Source organism: Podarcis bocagei (genome assembly GCF_964188305.1).
Source record: "Podarcis bocagei genome assembly, chromosome: 9".
In the NCBI taxonomy this organism is placed as follows: domain Eukaryota; kingdom Metazoa; phylum Chordata; class Lepidosauria; order Squamata; family Lacertidae; genus Podarcis; species Podarcis bocagei.
The window spans coordinates 14,637,479-14,651,870 of record NC_138134.1 but is presented as its reverse complement, the minus strand read 5'-3'; the positions used below and the strand labels follow the sequence as shown (position 1 = coordinate 14,651,870).

Here is a 14,392-nt window from a genome sequence, read left to right as displayed (position 1 = left end):
CGGGAGCAATTAGAATAAAATCTATTATTTTATTATTTATGTAAACCCCCAAAATGTATTTTCTATAGTTAAGCTTTTACCTCTCTCTTCAGTACATTTTATTTTATTTTATTGCCATGGCTAGTGGCTGATGCAAATAAAGATTCTTCTGATTATATGGTGACCTGTCAGAAGCAAGGTCAAGACCAGACTACAGCCCAATGCACTAAACTCTTACTTAAAAAAAAAGAAAAGAAAAGCTATGAGAGATAAAAAGAAAGAAGAAGAGGATCTTGGGGAAGGGACATAGCTCAGTGGAAACATATTTCTTTAAATGCAAACAATCCCAGGTTCAATTCCTGGCATCTTCAGATATGGCTGGAAATGTTTCCTAACTTAAATTCTGGCAAGCCACTGTGAGTCAATGTTGACCTCAGTGGGCTGTATGTTCCAATGGTGTGACTTGGTATAAACCATTTTTTTCGCTCCTGATTTCCTACATATTTGTGCGGTGAAAAAGTAGCTGCAACCAATGTTCTTGAAATACAACATGTATCGATTTAATTTTCAATTTAATTGGACGCCTTCAAACATGGCTGTTTATCTTTAGCACCACAACAAAATCATCTTTGTTCCGTCCTTTAAAAAAATGGCAGCTCGGTGCTTGACTCTTTGTAAAAAAATGGCACAATCAGAACCTGCAAAGTTATGAGGTGTCCCTAATGCTTATACTTATATATATTATTATTATACTTTTCTTCAGAGGTATAATGGGAAAAACCTCCCCCCAAATCACAGAAAATGTTCTGCTTTTGTTGTGTTGATATTTCTATTTTAAAGGGAACAAAACCATGAGAACAATTAATTATTTGCTGATATAAAATCTCCAAAGGAAAGTAAAACAAATACTTTGACGGAATCAGTGACTCTATATATGGTTCCAAACAAGTCCGATACACCATTCCACTCATGCTCTTACATCTATACAAATGTCATCTAGACATGCATTGTTTCACATGGTACTATTAGCTTGTACTCTGGCATTCAATAACCTACTCTGTGGGTATAACTATGAAATCAATATAATTGACTTCAAAAGATTTCAGATCTAGGCAAATAAAAGCATGGGGCAATGGATTGTTAAGACCTATTCAAGACACACTGAAAAAAATAACTGGGAACTGTTGCTATTATATTGCTATTTTCTTCATACTACACACCAATAATGAAACATTCTGGGGGGAAATACTGAAGTCATTTAGTAGTGTGGAAACTAAATACATTGCTGCAAACACATTGAATTTTTTTTTTTTTTTTTTTTTTTACCCTTGGTAACAATAAACCCACACAACTTTTTCTTCTTTTAATAATCTGTCTTTCTGTTGGAATTTGGGATTACAGAATACCATTATGGAAAAAATGGAAATCAAAAATTCTGATAAAAAAGGGAGACTAAGCAAGTTGCTCTCATTGCTATCTCCAGCCACCAGCTATTATCCGGTGAGTAAGCACAGAAATGGAGCTGAAGATTCAGTATTGTCTGCCATGGAAGAGTTGATGTTTTTGGTACTTTGCCTTCCATAGTGGACAACAATATATGGCCACACACACACACAAACACACACACTCCTTTGTATCGCAGCCTTTCTTACAGTTCCCACCTCCCGATGCTGCAACCTCCGCCCCTTGCTATGAGCAGAATATAGGAAGTAAGCAACATACACTATGTTTTGAAAACCCTGTGCATGCAAGCAGGGAAGAGACAACAATCTAAAAGGAAAGTTGAATATCTATTTTCTACTAGCTAATGCTGAACATATACAGTTCCTGGATGATAATAATAAAAGGCGCACAACTAAAAAGAGATTATGTCTACATATTATTTTTTTAAAAAATAAGAATTTAAATAGGTTTCATCGGCTATGTGCTGATATTTTTAGATGTATTTATTTAACTGTGTCATTAATACTGTTTAAATATGCTTTATATTTGTATGTTTCTCTCCCCTCCCCCATCTTAATCAACCTTGTCGGGTCAATATTAAGAGCATGATCCAATCAAAACTTAAGCACATTCACGTCCCAGTGATTTCCATTAAAGGTCCAGTGCCGATGTTTACATATCACCCCATTGAAATGGGCCTTAAAAGTGCCTAAAATTTGGATGGATCCAGCCCTAAATGTATGCTTCATCACCTTTGCATTATGATGATGATGATTCCTCCCACTGACCTCTTGACAAATCTACTTCATGTTGAACTCGCTAGTGTAAATCGAGTATGTGTGTGGGGGTGTTGTGTATGCCCCTACCATTTTCCATATGCTCTGCCTCACCAACACTGCCATCCGGCGTAGTCCTTTCGTAGTTGTCCTCTGGGAGTGGAAGGGCACCCAGCCGCGGCCCTGAAGAACTCTTACTGCTTGGTGTTTCTGACTCCTCCAGACCGCTGTCATAGCAACTCTGCAATGACCCTTGATGTGGGTCCTGAGGCTGACTCACAACTGAAAACGTCACTCTACGAAATGGCTGCAAAAGAAAAGATTCTGAATGTCACTTGAAAGGTAGGGTCTCCGAGAAAGCCATTCTTAACCAAGCAAAACAAAAAACATCAGGCAAAACACAGTAGACTCCCCCATACCTAAATGCTGGTTCAACAACTACACTTTGTAACTGGTGCCATGATAACTATGAAGCTTCAGTGAACTTCTGGTGGGCTGAGTGCTTTGAATGTCCCTGGGGCATGTACCCTACCTGCAGACATTTTAGAGCAGGCATAGGCAACCTTCGGCCCTACAGATGTTTTGGCCTACAGATGTTTTTTTCTTGGTTAAGAATGGCTTTCTCGGAGACCCTAGCTTTAGGCATAGGCAGCCTTTGGCCCTCCACATGTTTTGGCTTACAACTCCCATGTTTCCTAGCTAACAGGACCAGTGGTCAGGGATGATGGGAATTGTAGTCCAAAACATCTGGAGGGCCAAAGGTTGCCTATGTCTAAAGGTAGGGTCTCCGAGAAAGCCATTCTTAACCAAGCAAATAATAATAATAATAATTTTAAAAAATCAGGCAAAACACAGCAGACTCCCCCATATCTAAATGCTGGTTCAACAACTACACTTCATAACTGGTGCCATGATAACTATGAAGCTTCAGTGGACTTCTGGTAGGCTGAGTGCTTTGAATGTCCCTGGGGCATGTAAAGGTGGCTGTACCCTACCTTGCAGACATTTTAGAAGTTACTGAATACACCAGCTGTTCTCAGAGTGTGCGTTGGATGTGCCAAGGGTAATTGGCGGGAACTTGGGTTTCCTGTACACTTGAGTGTTAAGCAGTCGAAAGTTAGTGGCTGAGTGTGCAAACTTTGTGTGAAAAGTGCTACGTTAAAAGGTGATGTGAGGGAGGGAATGAAAGTTCAGTGTGTGGGGTTAGATCTGTGAGGACCCGTCCCCCGTCCCCCCAGGCATGTCGTCACTTGATATTGCAGTCAAGTAATGAACATGCATGCAATGAAACCAGCCACATGGACAACTGTCAGTAGATGTGCAACTCCTCAGACAATACCCATCATTACTCATGGTCAACATATTGCAACTTTCCCTAACCCTGCTCCTCTTTGTTGGCTGACAGTAACTGAGGTGGAGGAACTCACAAAGTGATTGAGGATTTCTAGACATTATGAGGAAGAAAAAAAAAATCCTTCCAGTAGCACCTTAGAGACCAACTAAGTTTGTTATTGGTATGAGCTTTCGTGTGCATGCACACTTCTTCAGATACCTGGTGATGTTGATAACCAAGGGGATACCATTTTTAGCTGCATCCCCATGGGGGCTGCAATGGCTGCCAGAAAAGGAGAGTGTGTGGCGGGTGAATTCCTAGACATGTATTTTCACCTGTGGGGCTCACCCCCAAACCTTTGCTGCATTAGGACTCCTCTGTTAGGGACCAAAATGAATGCTGTGAGCCAAAAGTGAGTTTCTTACGACCTTAGGTGAAGTACACAGCTGAGTGCTGCCTGGTAATCAGCATTTTTGGCACTTGGGTTATATTTGGGGAGAATCACGAGCTTATGGTGGGTCACTGTGCATGCCGTGACGGGAGCCATTTTGGAATCCCTCCTCTGTGCTAAAAACAAATGCCTTGGAATGCAAGATGTGTGTGTTCAATCCTACCACAATTTAAAATTGCACATCTGTCTCCACCTGAAAGGGCAGCTACAGAGGAAGGTCTCTGTAAAGCTGCAGGTTGTCCTATATTAAAGCAGCTCAGGTGCAGAATTCTTCTGAATGACTTTGGCCACAGAAGAGTTTAGCATGAAACTTTCATGCTGTCTGGCATAAAGCTCTTCTGAGGAAAGACCAAAATGATGTAAGATTTTATAGAGTCCATAAATGTTACAGTATAGTGTGGCTACCAGTAACACTAAAACACACACACACACACACACCTTTTAAAGATCAATGGCTGTGGTTTTGAGAACTAGACCACGCAAGCGATATATAACAGAAGGGGGGAGAGAAAAGAAAACAGTTCAGTCACTCCACTCCTTTGCCATAAAATTTAATGCTGAGAGATTGGATGCTTTGCCAGCTGACTTAATAAAGGCTTCAAACTACGGCCGCCACAATCGACACCACACGTTTCCACTCGGATTGAGCATCCATTGGTTCTTATAATTACAGACTTGTGTTATTTCAAAATTCAAATAGCTGATGCTGTTAAAAGTGTATTCAGTGAAGTCTGACACCCAAGGGCATTCCTGGAAATGGGAAGGGTAGGGATGGTGCGAGAATCCTGGCAATGAATCCTGTCAGCATTTTGTGGACTCTGAAGAGAAACTGAGGGAAAGAACCCTCTTCCACAGTGATATTATTTTGCACAAGGGATGTCAAGTGTGTGAACAGGAAGCTCACAAACCCTGGCAGCAGATTTATTCATATTTTTCAGGAGGAGTGCGTGTTGCCCTGCCTGAAACCCTTGACTTCCTCTCACACATTTCACTGTTCATATGAGCAGTTAACTGCCATGAATGAAATTGGTGGCTGAAATTTATGTTTTGAAGTGGTTCAGGCCAAGGGTCCATGTGGCCTTGCATTCTGTTATCAGTAAGAGCCAACTAGATGATTTTAAGGCAGAGGTGAGAAATCCCTGGAGCTCCAGATGTCATTGGACACCAACTCCCAACAGACCCAGCCAGCAAAAATACACAACATACTAACAGACAGAATCAACAAACCCTCCATGAAGCCATCACCTACAATTCTGTGACTCTTTGTCCTACTTCTCTCTGCCTGTTTGTCCCTAGCATCATCAATTTCTGTAAGTTGCTTAGAGACTTTTTCAGTTTGTGTTAACCAGCTAACAAGTTAAATAGATAAATAATCACAGTATGCTGCTTATGAATATGCAGATTCCATTGAGTTGACCATCCCCCCCATGAATGTGCCTCATTCTATTCAGAGACTTTCCGGATGGCATTTTATCCATGACTAAAATTGGGGCCACACCTCACTGTACCCTGAAAAAGTATCATATGTTTTTGTTGTTGTTATGGGTGTGTTTTTTATCACCTTCCAGAATAATGAAGAGGTCTTCAGAAAGCAAAATCAATAGTACCTTCTGAAGTCTCATACTTCCTTCAGTCCTGTCAGCCTGACCAATAGTAATGCTTCAGGGATTTCCCTTCACACTCATTGGCTCCAGCAAAGGCTGCATCAGAAAATCCCAGCAGGCCATGATTCCCTTCCTTCTCTATTTTGAATGTTTGCTGTAAGCCATTTGGGGCACAGCTCATTGTGGGAAAGCAGCATATAAGTAAAACCAAGCAGTAAAGGTAAAGGGACCCCTGACCATTAGGTCCAGTCGTGGCCGACTCTGGGGTTGTGGCGCTCATCTTGCTTTAATGGCTGAGGGAGCCGGCGTACAGCTTCCAGGTCATGTGGCCAGCATGACGAAGCCGCTTCTGGCGAACCAGAGCAGCGCACGGAAACGCCATTTACCTTCCCACCAGAGCAGTACCTATTTATCTACCTGCACTTTGACGTGCTTTCGAACTGCTAGGTTGGCAGGAGCAGGGACTGAGCAATGGGAGCTCATTCCGTCGCGGGGATTCGAACCGCCGACCTTCTTATCGGCAAGTCCTAGGCTCTGTGGTTTAACCCGCAATGCAAGCAAGCAACAAACCCTTCCTCAGAATGTCAAGACTGTACATCAGCAAAAAGATGGTCAGTGTTAGGGTTTGAGGGGCATGTTGCTTTGAGATGAAGGCAGCAGCATAATAACTAACATTTTTCAGTACAGTGGTACCTCTGGTTACGAACTTAATTCGTTCCAGAGGTCTGTTCTTAAGCTGAAACCGTTCTTAACCTGAGGTACCACTTTAGCTAATAGGGCCTCCCGCTGCCACCAGTGCATGATTCCTGTTCTAATCCTGAGATAAAGTTCTTAACCCAAGGTACTACTTCCAGGTTAGCGGAGTCTGTAACCTGAGGTGTTTGTAACCCAAGGTACCACTGTAATGTGCCAGCCTCCTCTCACAGCACAGTGGTATACTCCAGTTCCTAATGTGGAAAAATCAGTGTTTTACATACAACACAATCAGTTCAGTGGGACTTACACCTATTATTCTTCCATACTTATTTTACATCTCTGTTTCTCTGGCATCATTTCCTGCTTCTGGCTTATTTTTAAACAATTGTTCACACACGCACACACACACACACACACACACACGCACACACACACACACACACACCATAGTAGTATTTGGGATGTATATTTCAGTTTTATGAGCAGATATATTGTATATTCACACAAATCTCACTGGGATACCAAAACCACAGCATTATTAAGGATGCGCAGCAGTTGCCATCCAGGCCCGTGAAAGGAAGCACACAAAGAAAGGTCTTTGCACATCCTTATTGAGCATGGTCTCATTCATAAACCATGTCTACCCACATTAGAGGTAGAACTTACTGCCAGCAGCCTTTCAACATGAGGTTTGACTGTACCACTTTGCAAAGGAATTTTATGGCATGTATGAATATTTTTTTCAGGGATTCTCTGACTTGCCTAGTCCCAAGTCATCTAGGGCTTTATACACACTTAGATTGCATAGCACTCTATGCAACCAAAGAACAGCCAAGTTTGTTAATATGCCAGGTGGCACTGTGGGTTAAACCACAGAGCCTAGGCCTTGCCGATCAGAAGGTTGACGGTTCGAATCCCCGCGACGGGGTGAGCTCCTGTTGCTTGGCCAATAAAGCGAGATGAGCGCCGCATCCCCAGAGTCTGTCACGACTGGACCTAATGGTCAGGGGTCCCTTTACCTTTACCTTTCCCGCTGGAAATGGACTTGTATGTCTAAGATTGTTTGGACCATGCTCCTTCCAATGTGTGATGAAAAAAGGCAACGGCAATCTTGCCCCCTCCTTTTCAGAGGGCGTAATGTTGATTTGCTACTGAGCTTTGAATGAATCAATATCAACATGCCTCCCATTTCTAATTAAATCAGTTTGAATATGGTGGAAGGTCTCAGTGGTGCTCCAGCCCCATGGAGAAAGAAATGAGGTGTGGCTCCTGCTGCTCAAACAGAAAATTCTCACATCCCACTGGAGGTATAACACTTCCAAAGAAGGAGAAAGACCATGAATTGCTTTTTATGCTTGGCTAATTCATGGAAAAGAAAACTCTCAGCATAGTTACGTAATTCACATTAAAAAAAAATGTTCGGAACAAGTAAATTCCATGAAGCTTTGTTACTCTCTTTACATTGTCAGGACTCACAGGCTATTTCTAGTGCTCCGACACGGCTGCTGCTACATTTATCTCTTCATTTTATTTCCATGTAAGCTGACCTGCTGACTGACTTGATTACAGTGGAGAGAAGATATTTTTGTTTTGGAAAAAATATATATATGCAGGCATATTATTCCCCCAGGTCATCTTGAGTTGCTAATAACAATCCAAAACATGGCCCAGAGATAATTTGAACCAGAGAGCAACTCAGTTTCAAGGGGAAAGGGAGAAGGGAAGGGGGAAGTCAACTGGATTACTGTTCTTTTCGTGGACATGACACTTTGCAGAAGAAGATGGGGGGGGGAGGCAAGAGAGTCACTAGTCCTGATTACTTTCCATCTACGGTTTGATGGGAGGGTTGAAGCAAGACAACAACCAAGGGAAGCAAGGGATGGACGCAACCAGGGTAAAATCCAGAGCATACATTTAAAGCACACTTTCATACCACTTCAAGAGTCAACAAACTGTTGACTCCTGGCCTTACAGATGTACAATTCCAAGCCCTCTTAGCTAACTACAGTTCCTAAGATTCTCTGTGGCTATTAAAGTGATATAAGAGCACTTTAAACGTATGGCATGGCATTTTCTTCAACTGGGAAAGGAGTAGCAGAGGTTAAGTCAATGCCTTCACACGAGAGATGGAACTTGAGGTAAGGTTTGAAGAGAGAGGGTCATACATGGGGTATTCTGGTAAAGGGGGCAGCAAAAGATAAAGGGTAAATAAACCCAGTGGGACCCACACAGAAGACAGACAATGGGACCCCCAAAATGTAGCAGGGCTGGCTGCTGCCTACATTTTCATAATACACATTGCCAGAGGTTCCCCTGTAAAACTAAGAAGATCGGAATCAAATATTTCCTAACTGCATCTCTTCATAGGCCCACTAAAGATATTGGGAGACATTTGAGGAACTGAGGGTAGCAGAGCCAGAAGACCAAACAAAATGTGGCCAGGGACCCAGGAGCTAAGAGAAGATAGGTGGGCTGAAAAAGAAGCAATTATTTCAGGAAGAATGGAGTGATAACAAAGTGACAGAATGTCAAAAGGGATAATGCAATGTTACAAGTTTGTGGGTGCCAGGCCTAGCAATCATTAAATAAGCCAAGCTAACCAAAGTGTGGAAGTCAACTAAGTGTTACTCAGAGTATTAATGAATAACAGAATTTCTGAGTACTCAAAAATTAATGAACATGACACCAGTCTTTAACTGTTTTTATCAATAATGTTAATGTTTTAGTTGATTTTTTTTTGTAAACTGTGTAGAGGTTTTCTAACAATCAAGTGATATTTATTTTATTTTATTTAATACAATTTATATAAGTTAGGTCTATTAAATTGCAAAGCATCTGCACCGAGTAAAGCAAAGCAAAGTAACACCCAAAATGTTATTACATTTATATATCTGAAGAATGCTCCCCCCTTCTCATTTCTCATTACGAGTCACACAAGAGAGGGAAACAAATATTTCCCATAGATCCATTGCAAAAGACTACACAGGACACGCTGAATGAATGTGCTGTAATGTATTCTCTAACAAACAAACAGAAGTGCTAATAATTTGAACAGCAGGAAGGTGAGATTTCCTCTTATTGTAAAAGCTGTAGCTGCCCTGATCGAAATAAGATAGTTGGAGGGAAACAAAGGCTTGCCCCAATGTTGTTGCTGAGTTTTTAAGTCACAACTGGGCACATTAGAGTGTGTGACACCATTAAGTGGAACTTTCAACAACACAAATAAAACATAACCTGATATTAAGCACATGCTCTGGGGAGATACAAAGATATTAGATTGGCGTCTTGGCTTGACAGAAGAGTGATCAAGAACGGTAGTATATGACACAATGTGACCCATGGCACTGAACAGCCACAATCAATCCAGAATGTGAGAATGACTTGAAAAATCTGCAGTATCAGTCACTGATTGCTGCAGTTCCCTTCCACCAGTACAAACAAGAGAGTATACCAGATAAGGAAGTAGCAAGGGGAAATTAATTTTCCAAGTCTCTAAAAGGAAGACAAAGAATGCAAGCTAAGTGTGTAGTGCAGAAGCTGATGACTTGGCCAATGAAATGGATATTATTTTTTAAAAAAAATTCTACCAGGAGATGGGTGTGTCTGCCAAATACCTATAGGGTAATTTAAATAGTTCTGATTTGGGGGGGGGACTTATTCATTCATTTGGTTTGTTGGTTAGTTAGTTAGTTAGTTAGTTAGTTAGTATACCGGCCTTCATCCACAGATCTCAAGGTGGGTAACAGGACAGAAACACATTTGATTCCAGGGATGCTGATCCCATTCATGTAAACTTCAGGCTAAGCTGTACGGAGGGTAGGACTCAAACCAATGGCTTAAGCTACAAGACAGGAGATTCCAACTAAACATACAGAAAGAAACTTTCTGACAGTAAGAGCTGTTCAGTACCGGAACAGTCCCTCAGGGGGTTGTGGACTCTCCTTCCTTGGAGGTTTTTAAGCAGATGTTGGATGGCCACCTGTAAGGGATGCTTTAGCTGAGATTCCTGCATTACAGGGGGTTGGAGTACCTTCCAACTCTACAATTCTACGATTCTATGACCAACACAGCTGGGGAACATGACTGTGGGGTACGTTTTCTGAGCAGGTTTCGTGATATGGAAGCGGAGTTGCCCCTGGAGAAGAGGCACTTGTCCTTTCCAGTGGCGTAGCGTGGGGATGCAGGGGGGACCAGCGCAACATCTGGGGGGGCACGCTCGCACTCTCAGCTCTCTGCCCCTACCTGGCTCACTCACTCTCTCTCACTGCAGTGCTGGCTGTGCAAATCCGATCCGAGCCGCCGGGTCGCCGCCCACTGTGGAGGGGGGGGTGCCAGGCGTGCGGTGCGGAGAGAGAGCGAGGGACTATCTGGGGGAGGGACAGTGCAGCGGCCGCCCAGCGTAGTGCTGAGTGTGGGAGAGAACCACACCAGACCAGACCAGGCAGCAGCAAGAAGAAGCTGGCAGCGGCGGCAGGTTAGGGCTTAGGGGGCGCAAATTACTTGCCTTGCCCCGGGTTAGGGGGCGTAAATTACTTGCCTTGCCCTGGGTGCTGACAACCCACGCTACGCCACTGGTCCTTTCTAAGGACATTTCCGTTTTACTCATATATAATGTTAGCAGGAATTGAGCTAGTTGCTTATGCAGAAGATTCCACATAACTTCTGTGCACATATGGATACCGGACACTCATTGGCCAGACCAGTAATGTGGCCCTTCTTTCAACATCCTCTTCTCCCCTTTCCCTCCCCAGTGGGTGGTAACTGAGTAGGAAAAGTGTCACCCAATTGCGCTACTCCATGCAATTCCAATACTCATACTCATATTGCAGTGCTATGCAAACTTAGTACAGAAAAGCACCTTCATATCAGTATAAATGGGGCTTTCAGAACCTGGAGTGTAGTGTTTCACATCTTGCAACATGTGTGAGTTGGATTAAGGGAAGTGTTATGAGTGCCCAACAGCAGTGCTTTTTTCTAAAAGAAAATGTTTAGGGGTACTCTCATTTTCCTACTCATTTTGAAATGCTGCCCCTCAATGAGGCCTAACTTAGATTCACAAAATGTTTAGGGGTGTGCGTACCCCTGTGCAACCCCCCCCAGGAAAAAGCACTGCCCGACACTGCTAAGAAAAGCTGGGAGTAGATAGATACATCTTCTCAAGCATCTGGTCTTGGAGGCAGGGAGCATACACACAAACAAATGTGGATGACAGAAGGCTTAGTCACTTGTTCTATTTTTTAAAAAATAATAATAATACCAAATGATACCACATAATTGGTTGTAACAACAGGATTACTGCAGACTAAAACTACTTACAGTGGTACCTCGGGCTACATACACTTCAGGTTACATATACTTCAGGTTACAGACTCCACTAACCCAGAAATAGTACCTCAGGTTAAGAACTTTGCTTCAGGATAAGAACAGAAATCGTGCTCCGGCAGCACAATGGCAGCAGGAAGCCCCATTAGCTAAAGTGGTGCTTCAAGTTAAGAACAGTTTCAGGTTAAGAACGGACCTCAGGAACGAATTAAGTACTTAACCCAAGGTACCACTGTACTGTAAACTTGATGTACATTGACAAAGCAAGATACGTTACTGAGATTGCAAGATATATTCTCCAGCACTTCCATGGTTGCCCTCTTGCTGCTAGAGCAGCTGAGCAAGGCAGGGTGGACACAGTGAGTGACCTACCAAGCTGAATGCAGCCTAAATTACCTGGCGTTGCTTCCTTCCTGGAAGCAACACCACAGAGGCCATGGCGCATGGATGGTGTGCTCTCTTCAGCTGGGTAGGTCATAAATTGGGCAGGGCTGATGTAATTACTCCTGGTCCGCAGTGGCACACAGATGCACAGTAGTTAATACTAAGCTCAAGGAGTGTGCCAAGAAGGAATGAGCTGAGACTTGAGAATGAGGAAAGAAGATGGAAAGAAAGAGCTCCCTCTCACATCTCCCCCTCCCCACTTTGCCCTTTTGAACGTGGTTGGTTGAATTTAAATTTTGCTTTGCTTGTAGTCTCCTTAAAAATGTCTGTATTATATTGGAGCGGGGCATTTTTTGCAGCAGTGTTCCAAAAATGTGCAGTTGGATCCTCTGGAAGCCTGTAGAAATTGCCCTGTCTGTTTCCAGAGGGCTTTGTGGGGTCATAACAGAACTTTGTTTGTCCCCCCCCCCCCAATGCTGGCCGTTCTGTTCACATTGGTAAACTTTACTGTATTTTAAATATTTAATTTTACAACAATAGATTTTATTCTTATAAGCCACCCAGCGGACCTAGTGAGCAGAAAACGCGGGATGTAATTAATCATCCCTTTGCCTATATAAATTTACACAGCATTAACATTAGCTAATAATTGCCATCTTAAGATGCCAATTGATCCCAGTGTCAGCTCTCCAGATGGTCTGCAGGTAATAGGGGATGGGGAGCATTTATGCATCCAATATAAATCACCACTTTCATTTGGAGAGTGAGGGAGGTGGAGTGTTGAGATGCCAATACATTTCCTCCATTTGTTCATTTACGGGACTGTTAAAAAAAATATGGAGTTCTGCTAGTAGAAAACACCAGAGGGCTATGATGAACCAAAACCAGGATCTCTTCCCAGCCAGGCTGACCTACTTTGAAGAACAGCCAAGTGCCCTAGCAAACCTCAATCCAGCTCTCCTTCACAGCATAGTTGGCAAGAGAGAGCTATCAAAGAGAACAAAGGAGCCCAGATGTTATTTAAAGCCAGGTCTTTATTCTTCTGAATATTTGGGTCAAGTCATGCATTTTACTGTCCAAACAGGTGAAACTTATCTATTCTCTCTTCTAATAAAAGGAATACCAAGCCAGGTAGGAACGATTAGCTACGACATGGGGAGAGCAGTAACACTGACCTGCAATGATTGATATCATTTCTTCTCTGAATTTAGCAGCTCTCAGAGTATATCTGCCCACCCCCCTCCACTAAAAGCATATTGGGGTTCCCTCTTCTCCCTTGCCGGTCTAAGGAATTATTTGACCCAAAATTAACACACATAATGTTCAACTCACTAAAGCTGTTCCTCAGAATTTAAATGAGTAGGATGTTAATACCAGCAAAAGCCTTTCCCAGTGAATGATGTGCATGTTAATTGCTATTTTGCAGCTTTTATTACAGCCCTAGAGTGATTGCAGATCGGGAAAATTTGAACTCTGCATTGCACATCTTTTCGAAGGAGCAGAGCTCCTCAGTCTAATGCATTATAAATTTCTCATGCCTCATAGAGTAAGGTCACGATTAAAGAAACAGACCTCAGTGTTAATATATTTGCTATCTGAACTACCACAGATAACAACTTCTGCAGTCCTGGTTATGGTCAAATGTAATTGCTAGTAAATCCTGCTGTTGGAACTGAAATATGTATGTCAACTTAAAAGTTTAAATCATAAGATAATAGAAGCATTCATTATTGGAAACAAAAAAACATGGATGACTCAGTAAGGTGGTTATAATCATTGTCTGGAGACAGGCATTTTTTATTTATTTTTAGTTTAATTTTTTGGAGAGAAAATTAAAGGTATGGTGATAAACTATGTTTATCCATAATTTGCATTTCTTTGATCCAACTGAAGTTTCTCTAATCAGGCACTTCACAACTACAAAAAAACTGTTTGACCAAATAATGAGAGAATGAAAAATACATGTAGACACTGTAGATGATAGTGACTTCACCTTTCTAGAAGAACTAATCTGTGTCTTCGTCCACAATGTTCTGAGAGTGGGCTGAAGGCACCTTATGTAGCTAAACCCATGAAACTAAGCAATTCTGACCCCCTTTGCTGCTGAAATGGAAAATCAGCAGAGAATGCTATGAGAGCAGCTCTGAATTATTTTGCAGCAACAAACCTGCTGAAGCAATAAGGCAAGTGAATGCCAACATTTAATACACAATGCATCAAATTCTCCAATACCAGCCCTTGTTCTGGCTGGAGAACAAGAGAATGTGAAGTGAGGGGATGGATTGCTAGCCAGACCAGGGGAATTCTAGCCAGTAGCAATCACCCTGTTGTACCTGATCCATTCCAACCTTCTTCACATTCCGTCCTGATGAATTAGGGCTTTTATGCAACCATGTCTGGCACA

At 42.4% G+C, this 14,392-nt stretch overlaps 1 protein-coding gene across 4 annotated transcripts in view; it reads right to left on the bottom strand.

Annotated features, from left to right (window-relative positions):
- Positions 1–14,392, bottom strand: part of PCDH7 (protocadherin 7) — a 396,248-nt gene that overhangs the window by 212,046 nt on the left and 169,810 nt on the right. Inside the window, exon 2 of one of the 4 annotated variants that reach the window (XM_081207611.1) lies at positions 2,289–2,505. The exons of 1 other annotated variant lie outside the window; for it this stretch is intronic. In XM_081207611.1, the coding sequence (XP_081063737.1) occupies positions 2,289–2,505 (217 nt within the window). The remainder of the gene's footprint in view (positions 1–2,288; positions 2,506–14,392) is intronic. 2 more of the 4 variants (XM_081207612.1, XM_081207613.1) reach the window with 2 other exon arrangements.